At 39.6% G+C, this 21,210-nt stretch overlaps 1 protein-coding gene across 1 annotated transcript in view; it reads right to left on the bottom strand.

The window, feature by feature from the left end:
* The window catches only part of BORCS5 (BLOC-1 related complex subunit 5), a 76,675-nt gene that overhangs the window by 16,542 nt on the left and 38,923 nt on the right, over window positions 1-21,210 (bottom strand). The window contains exon 3 of the mRNA XM_026114082.2: window positions 5,474-5,631. Coding sequence (XP_025969867.1) covers window positions 5,474-5,631 — 158 coding nt within the window. The remainder of the gene's footprint in view (window positions 1-5,473; window positions 5,632-21,210) is intronic.

Genomic DNA, 21,210 nt, shown 5'->3' with positions numbered 1-21,210 from the left:
TACCCATTGCAAATCCATCCTTCCCTCAGGAGAGAGCAAAACAACGTTGATGACCTCTGTAGGCCACATTCCCCAGCACATTTTTCCACCAGGTAACAGGTCTATTCTAAAAAGAAGAGGCCACAGAAACAACATACTTGCAATAAAAGTCAAAAAGCCACAAGGCATTCACAAAAAAATAAACTAAAATTCCTAAGTCCCCAAATTGCTGAGCATGTTTTACTTCAAATGTGTGATGACATGGATGGCTGAATCAGAAGTTTATGAGCTGTAAGTATAGGGCATAAGTTGAAATGTGCTTGTACATAACTTCTCAAAACTTTTATGATATTTAATGACTTCTGAATTATGTTTTCTTGTTGGCATGTCTAATGCACTAGACTTGCTGCTTATATGAAATAACATGATTTAATTCTTATCTAGTAATCTTAAACAGCTGAAATGTATTGGGAAACACTAGTGTATGCGGAGCTGCAAAAGTTATTTATTAGCCAAACTTTAAGAGTATATTTCTGGACATCTTAACTACATACGAGAGAAAGCTACAATTACTTTTTGCAGCAAACCGTTAGAAGAAAGCCATGCACACACTATTCTGGAATATTCATTCAACAAAATGAGCCATTGCATTGAAAAATTGTTAGTATGAAACAAGCCACACACTGCAATTTGGTATGTGGCATGCCAGTAACTGATATTAATGTCTGGACTCTAACAACACTCTCCAGGCTTCATTTATTTCTCCCCCCTGACATCCTACCTAATATTTAGTGCTGGTCAATGTTTATCTTCAAACTAATCTTCATAGAAACCCTCCATTTTACAGATCACAAAACTGAGGCAGAGACTCCTGCTTGAGAGAGCACACAACCCCCATAAACCCAGTGGCAGCTGGAGTTTCTCAACATTTTAAGCTAGTATAACACAGACCTACAGCACTGTCACAGCAGAGACAGAAATGGGATGCAGGGATTTAAGACTTTCTGTGTACAGCCAGGACCCTAAATCCACCACAGAAACAAAAAAAAAGAATACTGCAGTTAAGTCCTTTTCTCCTCATGCAGACATATACTAAAGAGAGAGATTTTGTATTATGGGATCCAGTGCAACACTCGAATAAGCAGACTGAGATTGTTTTATCTCTGTTTAGCAAGTCATGGTTCAGCAGTGGTTTTTAGCCTTAAGTATCACGCCCTCTATGAGGTGTGGCAACTCTGCCCCCATCATTAAACACTGCGGTAGAAGCCCCAACATGCAGGTAAGATCACTTTAACCTGTTAACTAGCCATTACTGCCTTTTCTATCTTAGCATTTTATAATGCATTATTTATTTTTTTAATATACCCTTTTCTTAGCATACACATATTAACAAGCTCACTGGGCCGCACACACCATCAGTAAATAAACCAGATTCTGTTTCCAGACCCATCTGAACAGCGTGTTCACAGAAATCAACAGTAGGATGATTAATCCAACAAACTAATAATTTTTACCCTACAAAATATCAAGGGGCAGACATACCACCCAGAAAAGGCAAGACATAGGCTTTTTCCTCAGATATTGTCAAATGTTGTCAGTGCCATAAGCATGAATTAGCACACACACAAATCTCAAATTGCTATTCTGTTGTTTTTCAAACAAATAAGGGGAAAAAATAAAAGGAATATTAAATATTTCATTGGTCCTGGAATTAATGCTGTATTGCAACAGATGGTGAGTCAGCTGCCAAAAAATAATACAAAACAATATTTAATGCATATTGGTTATGTTTCCCTGAAAAGATGCAAGCATATCCCTTTTTATGGCAGTGAAGGCAAAGACTATTGTGGTAAAATCAATCTCTTCCAAAACCGGACAGTTCAGGTACAAGTAAGTGTAACTGCTGACAGCTGGGCCAACTACCTTCAATCACACCTTCAATTATTTCCCCTCCAAAGAAACGCTTGGCAAAATACAATTCTTTGAGACAGAGAACAGTCAAAATAAGCTGGAAAGCACAAAGCATCTTGGTTTAGGAGACTACGTAGCTCTGGCTGCCCCACTGTAAGGCAATTTTGGCTACACTTGGAAATGGGATAGAGAGCAAAATCAGACTGCTGTGGTCCCCAAAGTAAGGAAAGACACAGATGGGTCTACTTAGAGCAGCTATAGCAACCACTGACACACAAGGTTTTTTGTTTCCCGTAGATTATTCTCTTTTCAATTAAGAACCATTTTAATTTAGATTGTGAACTGATTTACCAACTACTCCAATCAGTAATGAGTTATCAAGAACCATTAAATTGGCAGCAGTACTTTGAGTTTTGTCAAAAAACGTGAATTTTTTTTTTCTGGACACGTGGACAATAAGCAAAAGATACTTGCCCTGGGACATTTTGTCAGGGAAAATTTTAAAAAAATACTAGCTGCAGTAAATGTGACCGTAGCATACTATACAGTAGGACTATTAGAACATTGAAGATAGTCAGTGAAGCCCATGAAAAGTGAACAGCCCTGAGATAAATAGCAGAAATCAAGGACTGAAGTTTACCAACATTTTGTAATAAAGTTAAAAGCACTATTCCCTTGGAAATAGCCTGTTTTCAGAAGAAGAAAAAAATACTCCAATATATCCAGGGTTAAAAAAAGAAAAAAGGAAACACTGACAACTGAAGTGAGGATAAAAATGTACTCACTCTTGTTTATGCACACAGTATGCTTTTCGCAATACACTTCATATTCTTTTTCATCCTTTACTCCTTACCAACAGTCAAAGCTTTGTCTACACTGCAAAACTAAATCATTGCTGACAAATGGGTGCAGTCAAATGCAATTTTCTTTGTCTACACTTGTAACTAGAGACCTACTCTGCTCCAGTTCAGCTACACCCTTTGTTGTCAACAAATGTCAACAGCGGTTCAATTTAGTGCACTAAAGAGAGCCCAAACAATTTGGAAAGAATGATTCCAGCTAAGCGGGTCCCACCCAGCTACTCCAGAACACACACACAGAACAGCCCTTGCAAGAAAAACATTTAAAAATTATTAGGAAAATGAACAGTAAAGGAAAATGAACAGCCACCAGATCTGACAGAGGGATTCACAGCATCTGAAGTTACTTAAGTGCTGTGACAAAAAAATAGGAACGGACTTGCCAGTTGCCCAAGTTACAGACTTGTCCACTTTTCCTTCACTTTGTTATAGAGGAGACCATGATCAAGATGTCAGTGACAACATCAACCCCATATCATAGTAGTATTCGCTTTCCATGAAAAAAATTGTTAGCTTTATGAACTGGAAGAAAATATCACCATCACTAATTTGAATGGCAATCTCCCACTGGCCCAATAGAAAGCAAATCCAACTAAGGTTGCATTTTTTAAAAAAACCAATGGTAGAGTCCACCATGACTTTAAATCATGCTGATATTCACTCTCACACTTTAACAGCCAAAAGAATTACAGTCTGCTTGGATTAATACAGTACACTGTCATTAGGTTGGCAATTAAATCCCATTTCTGAGATTGTGCAATCTGAGTCACCAACATCTGGAAATCTTGTGCAATAGCTGGCCTCAGATCTCGATACACCAAAGTAAAAAGGGGCCTTTTTTAATGGCTCCCGTGTTATTTTGGAGTTACCACTTCATGGTGACAGCAGCTTCTCAAAACAGCCCATGAATCAAATTTATTATCCAGTTTTTCATGTGGGATTTCTTAACTCTAAGCCAATATAACAACAATGAATCAAGGTCATTCTTTAAAGAGTATGAGTAAAAATTAACCACCTGCCCCAAAATTTTTCTGTTGACATTGAAAGGTATTCAGTCTCAGACTATTGACAAATGCAACATCCACCAGTTCTTATAGGCACCTGTGAACACATAAGAAACGACTCTCAAATAGCATCTCCTCTCACGCCAATCTATCTTGACTTTAAAAAACTGTCAGCTATTCTATTGCTTACAACATCAGTAGTTACACACACAAGAAAGTTGCAGGCTGACCATTCTAGGAATTAATTTCCTCCCCATAAGTATCACTGACTATTTAAGCAGATCAGTGATTTTCAGATGATGGCTTAGTGGTAAACGCATAGTCCCTCCAAAACCTTTCTACATCCTGAAGTTCCACACTAAAATGTGGACAGTGGGATTCTCTCACTGACAATCTATTAGTTAGGCAGCAGCACAAGGAGAAAAAACAGTGGAGAAATATTGGGCAGGTATTCTGTGGATGTAGGTCAAAAAGCACATTCCTAAATTTGACACTGTCAGAAGCAGCACAGTAATACAGTTATCTTTCTTTCATAGGATTTGTCCTATGTTCCCTGTGCCTTATCAGTAAAGTCAACATACTTCATAGCAGCACAGGAAGATCTCTTTAAAAATAAATCAGGACTACAATACAACCACAGAATGGGAAGAAGCAACTCTAAAATATGCCTCCGGAGGAATAAGCTTGACTTTCTGAGTGATAAACCAGAAGTATTATCTAAAGTGTTCAGAAAGGCACAACTCAAATTCAGGCCCTGATTTTATATCTATCTATCAAATAAGGAGCTTGACTTTCCTCAAGAACTGTGTAGTTGAAGTGACCACTAAAAGGCACACATTTGTATTTGATTATAACTTAAGAGAAAAATTCCATTTCTTCCTCCCACCTGTTCTGTTTCTCTAGCTGCTATTTTCCCTGCTGCGTATACTCTCACTACCACCCAACCATCCCTTCAACAACAGTCAGGCCCAGCTCCTTTTTCCCAATCGGTATTTTCAACCCTACTTGAGGCTCTTGTTTCTTCCCTTCTCTGCTTCTCCCAGACAACAGAAATAAAGCATATGTAATAAGGATTTGCCTGTTGCTTGCTTCCAATTGTTCCCACATTCAGCTTCTCCTCTGGACTATAAGAGGATATTCCGGGTCCTGATACAGGCTAAGTTTGAATCCTCTAGGCCTTCTAGAGGAGGTAGGAAGCAAAAGTCACATGGGTCAGAGACGAGGCAGCTTGTTACGGGCTTGGAAAACAAGGACAGAGCTCCACAAATCCACTGAAGCAAGAAAGAAATACTACCTTCCCCAGCCATAAAAGATAACTATTTCTTTCCTTGAATAAGAGCTTAACCATGATGCAGAACAAAATGTTAAGCATACAGGCCTAAATAAAGAAGATTACCTTTAAAAAACTCCAGTAATCTTTTACTTCTTTAATAGTTACTCATGGTACAGTAAGTACTAGAGGAACGCACAGTGTTTAGAGCCAGAAACCAGAGAGTATAACCAATAAATATACCATCTAAGGGTAATCGCTATGAAAGCCAGGCAACTTCTCTGCTTGAAATGCATACATGCAGTTTCTCTATACGGTTTATTTTAAAATAGAGTGCCACAGGTGACCAAGGCCATCTACAGCAAACACTGGCATTCATAGTTCAAGACAGACACTCTGGGGCCCCCAAGCCCTTCCCCACCAGAAGCCACATTCTCCATGGGCAGTACCTCCTTGATGCGCTTCACTAACGCGTTCTGGTCAAAGGCAACTGCTTCTGCACATTGGTGAAGATGGTCTTGGTACCGGAGGCAGAGCTGCAGCACCTGCTGGGGGTCTAGCTTCTCCAGTTTGGCGTTGGTCGGAGAGGTCTGCCCACTGAGGAGTCCTAGAAGGCATGGAAAGGAAAAGAGCTAACCTGACTGTTTATATATCTAAACAATTCTATGGCAGGCAGAGAGGCAGCAGAACAAATTCAGAAGAAAAGCTTTCAAAGAGGTCATTAAAAAATAATTCAGGATTGAGAACTACTGAATGGACCTCAGTAATATAATAGCCCAATGAAGGATAAAAGCGGGCAGGGAAGGACAGGTATTGAAGATTTATGGATGTTTAGAATTCACAGAAGCAGTGCAAAGATCACTTCGCCATACAACTCAGCCCTCCTTTGCAGAACTTAAACACAGATCCTAAAGGCAGTGCCATAATGTACAACAGCTTGGTTTTCAGTGATACGGTGCATGATGCAAATCCTGTTTCTTCTCCTTCACAAACTATTCTGAACTCTTAAAAATCAACCCTCTCCTCATTTACATATGTCAGAAGAGAAAGGAGTCAAGTTCTCCATTCCCCAAAGGGCATAAGAATCACACTATTTTTACTAGAATCATACTGTCAAAAAATCATTTAAAATCCCCTGGTCCTCTAAAAGAAAGTTGAATAAGAAATGATATGTTAAATTAAAAGTTAGGGTGAACTGCCCATGTTTTGTCTACCTTGCATTTTTTGAGACTTCAGAACACTTTCATATTTTAAGATTTTTCTGTATAATCCCAAAGACTAGGAACGTACATTTCTTTAAATTAAGATCCTTACCTACTCACGTGACGTTAGGCTTTACAAAAACACACACAAAGGTATGAGACTTAAAATTGTGACACTGGCAACATCCAGAGGAGCAAATGGCAAAACTGTCCAGAGAAATTTCTTCTGACCATTCTCTGTTGCTTGCGTAACACAACTTGAGAGCCTTTGCTGAGCTACACTGTATGTGTCTCATTCTGTCAATTTTCCCTAAAGTAGCTGGAAAAAATGACGCTAAACGCTAAGGCCATCCTTTTACACTATTTTCATTTATTTATTTTCATTTTGTTTTCCTTCAGCATTAGAAGAACTTTTTTTCTTGTTGGGGCACCAGCTGTGACAAACAGCACATACATACAGTTTTCTTTTTCCAAAACATCCATTTGGCTGTATAAACTGAATACTGTAACTGCATGCATGTGTCTTTTGGGGCTCTCAGTTTACTGACAGGAAAAGACATTGAAACAGCAAATGTAAGCAAGTATTGCACTAAGCAAATAAAAAAAGTAATAAATGTGAGGTATTTGGATTGGAGAAGTACTTCTAAGAATGCACCTCACTGGGAAATAGAAACTATTTTGGATGGTCCACATGCCTATTGGAAGCTACAAACAAACTGGGACATCAAATGCTTGCCAAGAGACTCATGAACGAGACAGAAACCAAGTCTTAGCCTAAATTAGCCTAAATACACACTTAGTCAAAATTATCTTAATTAGAGAAGGGTAAATCTCTTCAAAAACATTTGTAAACAGCAATGAAAACAAAACTAGGACAACCTTACCTGGCACGGTGAACTAGATTTGCTTTGTATCAGCTCAGCACTATTTTCTCAAGATGCTCTCAGCTTCCCTTCGCACAAAAACCCTCCTTTCCTCATACTGAGAGAAAAAAAACGATTAATTTTGCTTTGCTGACTTGTTGCCCACTCCAGTGACACACCTGAGCCAAGAGGTGAGGGGAGGAAATAGACAATTACCCAGGTGGTCTCCAAACCCCCTGTTGGCAACAGTCCAATTACGTTTACATTCCAGAAAGAATCACTTCGAGCAAAATCCTAGGTCCAGCAATATCAATTGCAAATCTTTCAAGCCTCTTTTCAACTGAAGCGCAAAACTTCAATGGCAACAATCCCATTGAAGGAAATAAGACCTCTCATATATACACCTTACATGTTCCAGTGCCTCCTCAGTTTATTAACTGACCTGCAAACAAAAAAACAAAAAAACCAAACACACACACACACACCCCACCCAAGCCCCCCACACTACTTGTCAGGATAAATGTAAGTAACATTGTCAACTTAATACGCTGGATGTTCACACAGGAATGAGGAGTTCACCATACACCTGAAGCTGTCATCCCGTTTCCGCACTGATCAAATACATCATGCAACCAAACCCACTGATTGTGTTTTATTACTAATCTCTCACTGACTCCAAAAGGAGGAAGAAATTAGAATCTATTTAAGAGACTTTTAATTAAGACTAAGTGTGTATTTAGGCTAATTTAGACCACTTATAAGAATTCTGAAGCTGAATAGGCCAAGGACTGTAAGAAGAGCTATAAAGGAATATATCACTCAAAATTATATTATGTACTTACAACCTTGTATGGGTTACATAAAACTAAAAGCAAAGCTAGACTATAAAGAGTCTGTGATGCACTATCCAGAAAAACATGGGCTCAGGTGAAAGAAAGGAGACGGTAATTGGAATTTCTTCACAGGAAGTCAGGGGTTGAAATACAATCCAGTACGAATGTTGGAAACAGTGAAAGAACCAAAGAGCAGACGCTGTTGAAAGATGGAGGATGCTGGTGGCTTTGGTGATGCAGTAGGTAGAAGTCAAAGCTAACAACGTTAGGGAATTTTGCTTAGAATTGCTATTTGTAGGAAAGCAAAAATTAGATGAAGCAATAGCAGGAAAAGGGCCATGCAGCCTTCTACCTGACCGTTAGAAATTCCCCTCACAACAAATTGATCCTGGTTTTTTGTTTGTACACAGGGATTACTTGCTATAGAATACACGTTGTAAATACTTACATTTTATTAATTCACTACATTTTATTTTTTAGCAGGTCAGTAGCCTTGGTCCAAGAGAGCAGATGGCGACAGAAAGTCACCTTGACACTTTTTGGAAGAGAGACTGTGAACACTCAGACTCCAGAGAGGTTTTGCCAGAGGAGGACTGGACATCAGGACTGAGACATGCCAGACTGTTGAGGACCCTCCACGCCATGGACTCCAGCTCTCCTGCCTCCCATCTCTGCCCAGCTGCAGGCAATAAGCCCAAAAGAGTTTAACACACCACCTGCTCCACAAGTGCTCACACTCAAGAGAGACCAGGGTGCTTCTTTATATCCCATGACAAACTTCAGAACCAGAGGAAAAGACCAAAACCAAAAAGCAAGCCACAGAAAAAGAACCAGAGATTAAAATGGGTATTGCTGGTGTCCTACGTTCTTATACTAATGGACAGTTGAGGAGATCATCTAAAAGCCTTGAGCAATTCAGTATTGAGAAAGTTTCATTTTTAGAGAAGAGAGATAGCCAGCGCTGTGAACATTCAGTTATCACTTAACATCTCTCCTCTTGAAAATCAGTACTTCCTTCTTAAAGCCTTGTCCCACACTTTGAACTCTTCAGTAAACAGGGCCATCCTGAGTGACTGGTCCACATGCAGTTTATAGGACGATATGAGATCATACTGTGGAAAGACTAACTTCATAAATATTTTGTTGCAAGAGCCAAAAAGGGGAGAGGGGGAGAGAGAGACAGAGAGAGAGAGAGAGAGAGAGAGACAGACAGACAGGAGAGAGGAGGGGAGGGAGAGAGAGGGGTCTGAGTGTTTCAGGCTTACTCCTGAATCTGCTAGAACTTGAACCTGGTCACCAACACATCTCAGAGTACACTAACCACTAAGCTACTCTCTCTTCACTAAGGAAAGGGTGTTCCTGTGATTTCATCTGTATGCTTATTACATTTATTTTTTCTTAAAGAGCACAGTTTTGCTCTCACATGGGAAGAAAACAGAACCTAAAGCTTCCATCTCTTATTAAATTGAATACTCATTTTCCAAGCTGTTGACTCTCTTCCAAACAAGGAAGCACACCAGGAACCATTTTAATACTGTTTGAAGTTTGGCAAGGAGAATATTTGGTGCATAGTGATGCAACTTACCCTAGTGTGATAAGGGAAGGCGACATGGGGGATGTCACGGCTTGGAGAAAACAAAAACGGGAAAACGGAAGAAGGACTATTGCAGAGCTTTAGAGCATAGATCAAAACACTTTGGCAATTGCCAGACAGGCACATTCTTAGCTTTCAAATTACACTGTAAAATAAATAAAAAGACAGACCACATTACGTGCCTGCCATTAGGAAGAGAAATGAGGATCTCACATTTACTCTGGGTACATCTGATCAATAAACAGCATACTCATGAAGGTGATAATTGGCAACTGAGACAGACAAGGATTCGCATTTCATCTCCTAAATAGTGGTTAAAAAGTATGTCATGCATACAGAACTATCACATATCACTACAAGGCTAGCTGACCCACAGACTTGACAAATCTGTTATTGTTTCCATATTCCTTGGCAAAGCAGCGGCATGTTAAAACCATTTTCCTCTTACTTAGTCATCTCCTTGCTGGTTCCAGGTCAATGTACACTTCCAACAAATCACATCCTACCGAGCAGAAGAAAGCTGTTAGTTTAGAATGCATTTTTATGACCACAAGGGAAGTTTTTGGAAAAAATGCTTTACATGCTATACTGATGCTACATACATGCAACATGCATACATAGTGACCAACCATGGTTATATTCAAATGCTTTAATGGATAATCCTGGCAACAACCGGTGCACTTTCCAACTTGAAAAGCATTAACGTTTGGTTTTGACTTGCAGATTTTCACTTGTCAATCCCTTTATCAAGCAGTAACAGCAGACATTAGAGAAAGAAAACCAATGGGTCCACTGTAGTTAATTTACATATGACAGATAAGTCCACACTATCATGTGCTTTGCTATTATTGATTTTAAGGCCAGAAGCAGATGCTGTCATCAGCTAGCTAACCTTTTAGTGGAATACAAGAGAGGACTTGAAAGGTAACTCCTTATTTAAGCAGACCAGAGGTCTACCTTGCCCAAGCTACTGCTTCCAACATTTGACAAGAGCATAAATTTACAGAAGAATGCCTTTTTCAAGTGCTTCTTCCCCTACCACATTCTTCCTGTCTCCAAAAATTATTAAAAATTTCAGAGACAAAATACCATGCTCAATAGTTACCAATGGAGCTATGATACTTGAATTTTACTAATCCTTTCTGAAAGGTATACTTTTTATCTCCACAGTATACTGTGGCAACAACAATAATACTTAATTTTACACAGTGTGAAAAATATTCCTTTCACTGATTTTATACCTGCTACTCTCTAGTTCTTGTGCTACAATAAACACCATTTTACAGATTCCTACTGTATTTCTTTCCTCATGTTTTCCAAGCTCAGGAATCCCCCTGTTCAGTCTCATCTCTCACAGAAGACTTAATTTCTCTGATTACCTCTAAAACACCTTCAGAGAGCTCTAACTTGTGGCCTGACTTCCTGCTTTAAAAGTCAATTCTACAATGTATTACATTTCCATATCTAATTATCCAGTTGCTTCCATAATATTTATCCCTTTGCTCGATCTACTAATCGGTAACACCCTTTTCAAGGGCTTGCATTTTAAGGTATTGCACTTGTCATCACCTTTTCTCCTGAGAGCAAGGTTAAATGAAGCAACAGATTATAAACCACGATTAGCAGTAGCTCAGCAACTTTATAGAGGAGTTCCTGCTTCTGGTGCCTGTTTCTGGAGTTTTATTACTGTGTATGTTACCACTTCTTCTAAAACCTCTTCTGTGAACATTTTTCTCATCCACCCTTGTAAAGAATGACCTACTTCTTTTGTAGTGAATGCTAATGCAAATAATTCATTTTGCTTTTCTATAATTCTTCTCTGAAGACAACTCCACAGACTCTTCAGCAAGCTTCTGGCAAATCTAAAAAGCTTTTATAAATGGCTTGTATGCTATTAGAAACCTGTTCTTAAGGAAGCTGTATGCCAGTCTTCTGATGATTTTATATTTAACCTGCTAGAGTTTATAGATTTTTATTATCCTAATACAAATTTCTTTTTGCCTTCTTTTTTTAAAAGGATTTTTTTTGCCTACAGCCTCCTTCATACTCCTTTCACCTACACTATTTCTCCCACCCTTCAAAGCCACCTGGGCTGCCAGCAATTTGCATCATTTCAGCTGTTCCTAATTCTTCCTCTTACAAGCCTCCTCATTTTTATGAAACTCCTCTTTATAAAGTTAATCTAAGATAGTAACTCTTTTTTCAGCTCTTCCATTCCTCGTTGAATTTACGTAGATTATGGTTGCTGTTAATAAAACACCTTTGAGTCATTTCACTCACCCTTTTTAAAGATGGTGTTAGTTTTAGCTTAAAAAGCACTAGTGTTTTCCAAGTGTCCAGGCATTTTCCCTGTGTTCCAAAAGTATTTAAAAATGAACAACCCAACAAGATCCCTCATCAAGCACTTCTAAAACTCCTGGGATAGAAGTTACCAAGATCAGCTAGTTTTATAAAGTGTGCCCTCCATGGCCACAGTTTAGCTATTATAATGACATACACTTGCTTTCCTTATTGCAATTGAAATGGGAGAGTGTTTTGCCAGGCATCCCAAGTACAAGAAAGATTTGCAGAACAAGTAGGTGAGATGACATGCCTAGAGACCGAGTCCTCTCTCCTGACCTGTTACTTGCACAAGTTTGGAGACAGCTACTTGCTGGCAGTTGGGATAGGGAAGCTTGTTTCCATATATTCTCCATGGAGGAGGACTTTAATATGACCTACAAAAAAGAAACAGTTGTGCGTGCATGTGACAGGAAGAGGCATTAAAATACTTCCAAACATAAGATAACCAGATTTACAGGGCTCTTCCTGATTAAATCTTTGAACTTTAATTGTACACTTCGTTTCTCATTCTTGAAAAAAGCCAGTATTTTCAGCAGAGCCTAAGAAGTCAGAATAGATTTCTTCTTCTTCTTTTTTTTTTTTTTAATACCGCAGGTAGGACATGTCAAAATTTATATACTCAAATTCAGAAATTTGAGGCCGCACAGTTCTTAAGAAAAGGACGTACACCACAGACTGCAGACAAATGTTTATGCAGCAAGGTAAACCCTTCCATGCCAAACTGCAAAAGTTACATCTTGAAGGGCAGTACGGGGACCCTTCTAAACATTGCTTGACCTGAAAACCACATTAGTAAAAGTCAACCATAAAGAAACTGAACTTTAAAAGAATAGATAAAATATTTGCTACACTCGCAGAAATCTTTACGCCCAAATGTGGATCACATGATCTTTTTCAAACCAGTTTATTTTCTAAAATCATGCTGATAAAATACCTTGTAATAAAATATGTATTCACTCAAGGACAAAATTTGTCTTTGCCAACTGTGTATTTTCAATTGCTTTGCACTTTAATGAGGCAACACAATGACTGTAGGCAAACTGAACAGCTATTATGTGAGCAAAGAGCGTATTTTTATTGTGACAAGGAATGTTGGCTATAGCAGCAGTTTTTCCCCTGCTTTGGAGGCTGTACCACATCGTCTCTTACTTCTGCATGGGTGGCAGACGGGCTAAAGACTCTTGTTGCATCATTTAACAGGCAACTCCTCTGACCACAAGGCCCAAATATCCTCTCAGTATTAATACTGTGCCTCAGATGCCTAATACAACGTAAGCTATTGCCTATAAATTGAACACATTCCTCACCAAGATATAAAAATCACCCCCCCTTTTGCTCCTCCACCATTTTGTCTTCTTTAAAATGTAGTTTGCTATGATACTACAACAAAAAATCCCACACTCCCACAGATCTCCACCTATTAAGGCTGTAGAATTTACATAAGAAGACACTGTGATTCCATTTTGCTTTCTTTAACTACACTAAAATATTTATTTATTGATATTTGATATAAATGTTTTATTTGTTGATATTTATTTATTGATATTTCTGTCTTCCTATTGAGCCTTACTTTTACTTAGGCACTGACCCTGCACATCATTAAAACTTTCTCCCATCTCATAGGGGAGATATATAGGCTATACATCGTCAGTAATGCGCACACACACACAATTTTGTGTAGGACTGAAGCTTTTAATTTCTCTGATTCAATGGCTTTCACCCTGCGCTTGCTATGAGTAACATTCTTAGCACAATGGAGCCTGATCTTGACTGGGACTTTGAACGCTGCTGCAAAACACAAGCGCTTCAGTGATGCAAAAGATTTATAGAATTGAAATTCTCATTTGAAAAGAAGCAAACCAGAAATGAATCCGCATGATGCTTCCCCATTTGGATTGTCGGAAACGTGAACACCCAAAAGGGAGCAACAGTGAACAGCGTGTGGTCTTTGAGATTTCAATATACAGTTATTTAGGTATGCATGCCTCTTTGCGACTATGAGACTGTTAAGCGTTACACCTTGGAAAAGCCACTGGTGGTTGCCAGAAAATTGGAAAGCATGTCTATCCAGAACTTTATTTTGAAGCTCCAGGTAGGGGAAAAAGTATGCAAGATATTCTGCCGAAAAGCACACAGCTGTGCTTAGGCAACTAAAGCAGCGAAGATCCTGTGATGTCTACTTCCCTTCAGATTTTTTACTTCTAGAACACAGATGTAGTACCTAAAGGAGCATTTTTGGCTCTGCAGTTGCAACACTTTGTGGCCCTCTTCCTCTCACAGATCTAGACGTGCAAAAATAAACACAACATTGGAGAAAATGGATAATTCACAGAAAAGCTGAGAGACAGTGGGTTTGGTCTGTATTATGGAATGGGCTGTATTTAATCTGCAGTAACATTGTTTTTGAAAACACATCAAGACAGACCTAAGACCTACCATCATTTGGTTGCGCAAGCACATGAGAGCTGCAGGCCATAACTGAACCCATTACCCTAAGCACTACACAAATATAAAGAGAGGTAGACTACCATCATTTTGTAAGATGATGAACTGAGACACCAAAAGATTAAGTGATTTATCTGAGACCACATGGAAACGGCTGTCCCTCAGCCTGATGACACAAGAACATCCCTCCCCTTCCCTCGCACAACAAATTCCAGCAGCACGGGATGCAACCAAGCCTGGCTGCCTACAGAGCTGTCCCTGTTCAATATGGGACCTCATCACAGCATTTACAGTCTCTCCCACACAGGTTCTCAGGCATCTATAGTAAAGGTAGTTTGGAAGACTACCAGAGCCAAATTAACAGTTTCTTCCCTCTGTCCCCCACATGTGTGCCCCACAACAGCAAAGAACTAATCCAGTATTTTTTCCCCACCCTCTAGGAGAGCAAGAGCAATCAGCTTACCAGGAGATCAAAGTCTAAAGCCAGGACAGGCAGGAGCGAGGGGAGGAAGGAACATAGGGGAACCTCTCCACTTTAGCAACAGCAAGGTGTCCTTTCAACTGTCTCTGCACGCAAGACATTAAGAGGATCCCACCTTTGCCTAGCCACCTGTCTTCTTGAAATAACAGGACCTTAACTACCTTTCACATCACTCTCCCACTGCAAAATTTGGTTGACATTTGCTAGCAGATGCAAAAAATTTCTAGGTTCAAGATGGAAGCAAAAAGGGACAGCATAAGCAGAAAAATCCAATCTCTTTTAAATAAAATAACTCAGCACACTAAAACTGATCTAATTGATTATATTACTAGCAATAAGCTAGCTCCTTCAGGCAGACCTTCATTTTATTTTAGGCAAAAGTATATGGGTATTTATATCCTTGTGGCATAGCACATACTAGCAGAAAAACAAAAAACAGTATTCGGTGGTTTCCAGAGGAAAGGTGACCTCTGAAGTCACCCGTAAGCACAAGGGCACCCATGTGAAGCCAAGGCACGTTTGCCGTACCGCAATAACCACCCTGCATACACATACTTTCCCCAGGTAAATCTGGTGGGGGAGGAGGACACTGTACCGCTTTTACCATGAGGCAAAAGCACACACGCAGGCAATTACTATGGAATAGCTCAAGTGCTGCAAGTCTGAGTTCACAAGCTAGCTTTCGCCACAGTAACTTATTCAGATGCCTTTTGCCGGAGACCAACTTACCCAAGAGACTGTTTCGGGCAAAATGGCCAGCCCCTGCAGGTGCACACAAGCAGGTTACATCTACAGCACAGCAGTAAATGAGGCACGGCTCTTCAGGAAGTAACATCATCTATTAGATCAACCGACATTACTGTCTGTTGCTTTTCACCACACTTCTGACCACCTTCTTCAGCTGTCATTTTCACAGTTATAAATTGCAATTTATTGCCACAACGTGCCACAAAGCAAGACCGATGAACAGACCATTTACTTAAAGAGTCAGCAAGCCCAGCACTTCAGTTTTTTTAATAGATGGAGGAAACTGTTTTAAGAGTGTCAGAGAAATTTTAAAGACCGCTTCACTGAAAGAATTCCTTTTAAATAACTAACAGGATCTGTTGATAAAACCTTTTATTGATGCTTTATAATTGCAAACAAAGCACAACACTTATTCGGGTATAACCACCATTGGTTATATGCATGAAATACATGAAAAGTAGGGCCACATACCAAATAGATGTTCCTTATCTTTATACATCACAATGTGTACACATCAAAATGTGTGTTCCTTATCTTTAGTGTCTCATCAGAAACAAAGTAGGCGGACACCTACAATTTCTTTCTTTTCCTCACAGTAAATTTCTGAAACAGAACAAAACACAGTAAGCTTGAGGCCTACACTCCATCCCTTCTGTCCTGACAAGCACCTCTACTAAACCTGCAGCCCCGAACTTTTAAGACATCTGGTGAGGACTGAGCCAATGTACATTGCCATAGCAAAAATAAAGCCATGGCTGAAAGGCTCAGTAGACTCAAGTGCAAAAGGCCTCCAAATTGACCATCTAACTTCATCACAGTACCAAAGGGACTACTTGAGGCCCCACTGCTCCAAGCTACATACAACTGCTTGAAAATTGATGTGCACACTAAGTTAAATAGCACAGCAAGTATCCACTGAAGATGCAGTCTCAAGTCTGTGGACTCACTGGTACATATTTGTAGGGTCACCACAGGCAAGTGAACATCCTTCACCACATCACACATACAAAAAAAAAACAAAACAAAAAACACCTCAATGATGACAATAGCATTTTTTATTTTCAATTTTTTTAAAAACACACTACTTATGTCATAGCACATAATTTTTCAAGAGCTTTTAACAAACTGTGGTTGTCAGGTTGCTCTCTCTCCACACTTCACTCTACATTCCTGACTCTGTTTTTCAAATGTCCATTTCCCAATCTAAGCCTTATTCATGCTTGACTTGCTGTGAATCACGGTTTCTTTCCCCTAAACAGGGAGCCTTGCTGTGACTCCATTCTTCACACTGCTGCTTTCTTTGAGCAGAGCATGCCCACTGCCTCCTCAAGAGTCACAGTCTCCAGGTAACTTGCAGCTAATCTCACCAAGCCGCAGCTTACCACAAATATTGGGGTGACAGGGAGAGGAACGGCACTGTCAGGCTGGGCACTCCTGGCTACTCGCCTTCTCTGGTTTCATCTGTGGCACAGACCTCACTTTCTACGTACTGTGCGAGTACTGACAAATATTTTCTTTTTCACTGTACGTTTTTCCAAGAAGGTCTCTTAAGAAGCGTTACCTTAAATATAACACTGACACTTTCTGACCACGAGTACTAGGAATAGTGATTTCTCTCTATGTGCATTCAGGAAAACATAATAGAGAAGAACAGTATTTGTACATGCTAGAGTTGGCATTTTCTGCCTTAAATTCTTTTCTCAGATGTAATCTAATTTATCAGTCAGCCATTTGGCTAGCAACATAGGCTGCAACTTCACATACAAATTCTAGTTTGGATGATACTTATTTCTTCAACTAGGTAGCCCATTATTTATATATGCAATGGTAACACGATCCAAAACTATGTATCGCCTAAGCCTCTGATTTTTAAAGATCTTGATTTGGGAATTGTAGAAAGATGTCCTCTGATGGCTTTACCAGCCTGACTTCAGAATGGCTGCATTACTCAGGAGTGGCAAAGCCTAGGAGGGGCAGATGAAACTAAGTGGCACAACCCATACCTGTGTAACCCATACAACATACACTTCACAGAAATTAAGTAGTTGCTCCTCACTCTCTTAAAACAAATTTCACTAGAATACTTTGTTTATAAGGGCAAGTAGTTATTTACTAGCAAATCCAACTGAATGAGAGGAGAGAAAGCTCTGTCCTCTACATCTCTCCTGTTCACTGTGGAGCAAGGAAGATCACTCTGGGAGCCTGGCTGGCCTCAACAGATTAAACTTTTTACTTCAGCAACCCACTGCCCAAACTGAACAAAATTATTCAGGGACATGCATTTTCTGTTAAATGATTCTACCATCTCACTAATGTTTTCGGCTAATGCCTGCTGCCAAAATCTGAACTCTCTCCCACCTGCATTTAAATATTTGGATTTTGTTCCCATCTTCACAATTCAAGCACTCTTGCACTTTTCTTTCTCAGTCTGTTTTTTATTCTTTTCCCACATCCATTAGAACTGATTTCAGATGTAAATCCAAGGATACAATAGATGTCATCTTCCCAGCAGTATTAGTATCTAAATGGCTATTACTGTTCCCAGCACTGTATTGCAACATTATAAGGGTATTTTCCAAGGCTAGAAGGAAATATAGAGCTGGAATTAGCATGGAACTATAATAAGCAAACTCAGGATATTGCAATTACTCAAAGGTTGAGTTGGGGAGGGCAGGAGGAGACAAGACAAAATTTACTTTTGAGAGTGGTTTGAAAAACTACTCAGTTGGCTTATTTTGGCACTGTTTGGCTTATTAGGGCACCTAAAATGTTCAACAGCTACACAGAAATAAGTGGCCTGTTGTGCTCTATATTACTTCTGTGTTTATCATCTACTGTCAAATACTGTCAAGTGGCAAAGTGCCTTGAAGAAAGACAAAACACAATAGGGAATCCATTGCACTAAGTGTTTTAAAATCACTAGAGAAAAAAAAAAATCAAGCAAATTTCACCTCCTGTGTAGCAGTTTACATTGCATTTGCACTTCACCAAGTGAACTCCCTAGTAAAACATTATGAAAAAGCATCATCTTACGATTAAAATAAGCCGCTACTTACGCAAATGTTGAATATCTAAAGACAACACTTGTGTGATCCTGTCCTTATAAGCAAACTGTATTCACAAAAATCTTTGTAAGACAATCCAAATGAAATAATAGCACCAGATAACTAACTCCCTCCCAGTCATTGCCTTTCTTCCATTACTCACTAATTCACGCCTGGGAGTACTGCTTTTCTCAGTTATACATGTAACGAGTAATACCATGCGGTTAGCAAGCTTGGGAGTTTCTTAAGCCCTGGCTCCCCACGTCCTAAGACAATGAATCCAAATCCCCGCGTGGCCATAAAGCCGGGATACATGTCTCCGAGCCGGCAGCAGGGACTTCCGCATTCCAGCTCTGCCAAGCGCGTGCGTCACTCCCTTTGTGGTCAGATAGACCCACAATATAACAATTCAATTCTCCTGCCATTTAACGTCTCCCTTCCCATCCTCCCCCCCTAAACAGTGCAGCTGTAAAAATACCCCCCCCCCCACAGAGGCTTTTTTAATATACAGTCTGCTGATGATCTGCTCATACACAGCATGAAGCTATTTCCTAATTTTATCATGGAAAATATCAGTCATTTTACAGTAAAACTTTAATTCCTCACCATAACATTTCTAAATAGGTACCTCTCCATTTATACACACTGGGTGGAGTTTTATTCATCTTAAATCACACCGCTCTCAAGGCACTTAGAAGGTTCATTACAAGAATTAACAGCCTCTGTACACTCTGCCAGAATACCACTGTCCCAGGTTAAAAGAAGCCACTCACAGAATCACATCCTGAGCTGATCTAATGGCACTCTGCCACTGAAAATGGGAATAAACTTGTTGCTTTGCCACCTCCCCTTGCCCATGCAGCCCAGGCCCCTTCCTTGGACCACTTCTGATTCTTGCCAAGCTCCTCCACAAATGGCTTCAGCTCATGAACCTACCTGAAAACTACTGATTCATCACTAGGTTAGTCCTCCATCCAACTAGCAAGTGAAATTGGCTCTTAACGAGGCCAACAAGCCTTAGAAACAGTATAAAACACAGCTATTGGCATGATCTTCCTCCTGACCCTGGGAGGTGCATAGGCAGTTATCCTGGGCCTAGGGCAGAGTCAGGAATGCAAAATAACTACAAGAACCCTAGGCATACAGCTACCTCACCACATTTTTTGACTGCACTAAGACAAAAAGAAAAAAAAAATCAGAAAAAATACATCATACTATGGATGCCTGCAGCATCAGGATACCACCAGTTGGAGTAATTATGGATACATGAGGACATCTGTCAATTCCTTCTGCTCATAACACTAGAAAATATGCACGATGGCCAAATAAAACTTAAAATATTGAGTAGTTGCTTGACTGTTGAGCATTTCCTCTGGCACGGCTTTAAGAAAAAAACAAAACAAAACAAAACTAGATATTGTGACTTGACTTACTACAGTTAAAACTTACTGCATTTCATTTACCTTGCTTCCATTGGCTACCATCTGTACGCAAAGCTGGTTAGAAATACTTGGCCAGTTTCTGGTACTGTCATTTTTTAATGATTCATGAGGAGCCTGAAGTGGAGAGAAGAGCTACAAACACCCAACCTCTGGGGGTTATGCTTGAACAAGCAAGACCTGCTCACCTAGCTCAGGTGTGAAAACAAAGGCATTCCCTTCACATGTCCTGTTGCGCTTAATGTACTAGGCAATGGAGGCGTCAAAACACCTAATGGAGCGATTCTGGCTGAGTTATCTTTTAGGTTAAGGACAAGAACTTGTGCAAAATGAAAAGAGAGTGCTGAGCTGTGAGCCAGACATTCAGTTCAAACTGATGAACGACCTCTGTAGCTCTCTCGAACTATCTACATAAATAAATAATTTTAATTGCAGCCAAAAATCCCTTTGCAGAGGAAAAAGAAGAGAGATTTTGCAACTTTATCCACATGCTGTGCATCATCACCTTCCCTCCACCTTGACACACTGACAGCAAGCTCTGTCCTCCAATGAACCCTTGCCTCCCAACGGCCCCTAGGAAGAGAATCAACCACAGCGGGTTGGTAACGTGTAAGTAGTTCAGAAGCAAAATGGAAACTGATGACTTGTGCATAAGAACAAAAAGAAAATAAGAACATAGATTTGTAAAAAAAAAAAAACAACAAAAAAAAAACAAAAAAAAAAAAAACACCAAAAAACCTCCACACATTTATTCTTTATATACGTATACACATAAGTATAATTTCTCTCCTACCACTGTTCACTTACCATCTGAAACTACAACTCTGTAGTTGCAGTTGATACTGACAGCAATTAATTCTGATATACTCTGCAGAAGGTTCCAACTTCAGATAAGAAATAAAATACCAGGAAGGGATGAGCTCTGAGGCCATACATCCCTGCTGCCAGGTAAATACTCTTCTTTGTTACAAAAATAGGGAGAGGAAAAAAAAAATAAAAAAGAGAGAAGAAAAAAGGCAGAACTACTTCCAAAAAAGGTTTTCCAGATTATTCCTGAAAACAAACAAAAAATAACATTTGGTGGGACATTACCTGTGTTTGCTGCTATTTTTCAATGCCAGAACTGAGAATGAGTTATTCTTCACTACATTTGGCATCTTTAAAGCTTCTAATATCGGTACCATTCCTGTAAATT

Source organism: Dromaius novaehollandiae, chromosome 1 (genome assembly GCF_036370855.1).
Source record: "Dromaius novaehollandiae isolate bDroNov1 chromosome 1, bDroNov1.hap1, whole genome shotgun sequence".
Lineage (NCBI taxonomy): Eukaryota > Metazoa > Chordata > Aves > Casuariiformes > Dromaiidae > Dromaius > Dromaius novaehollandiae.
This window is presented reverse-complemented; position numbering and strand designations above follow the sequence as displayed.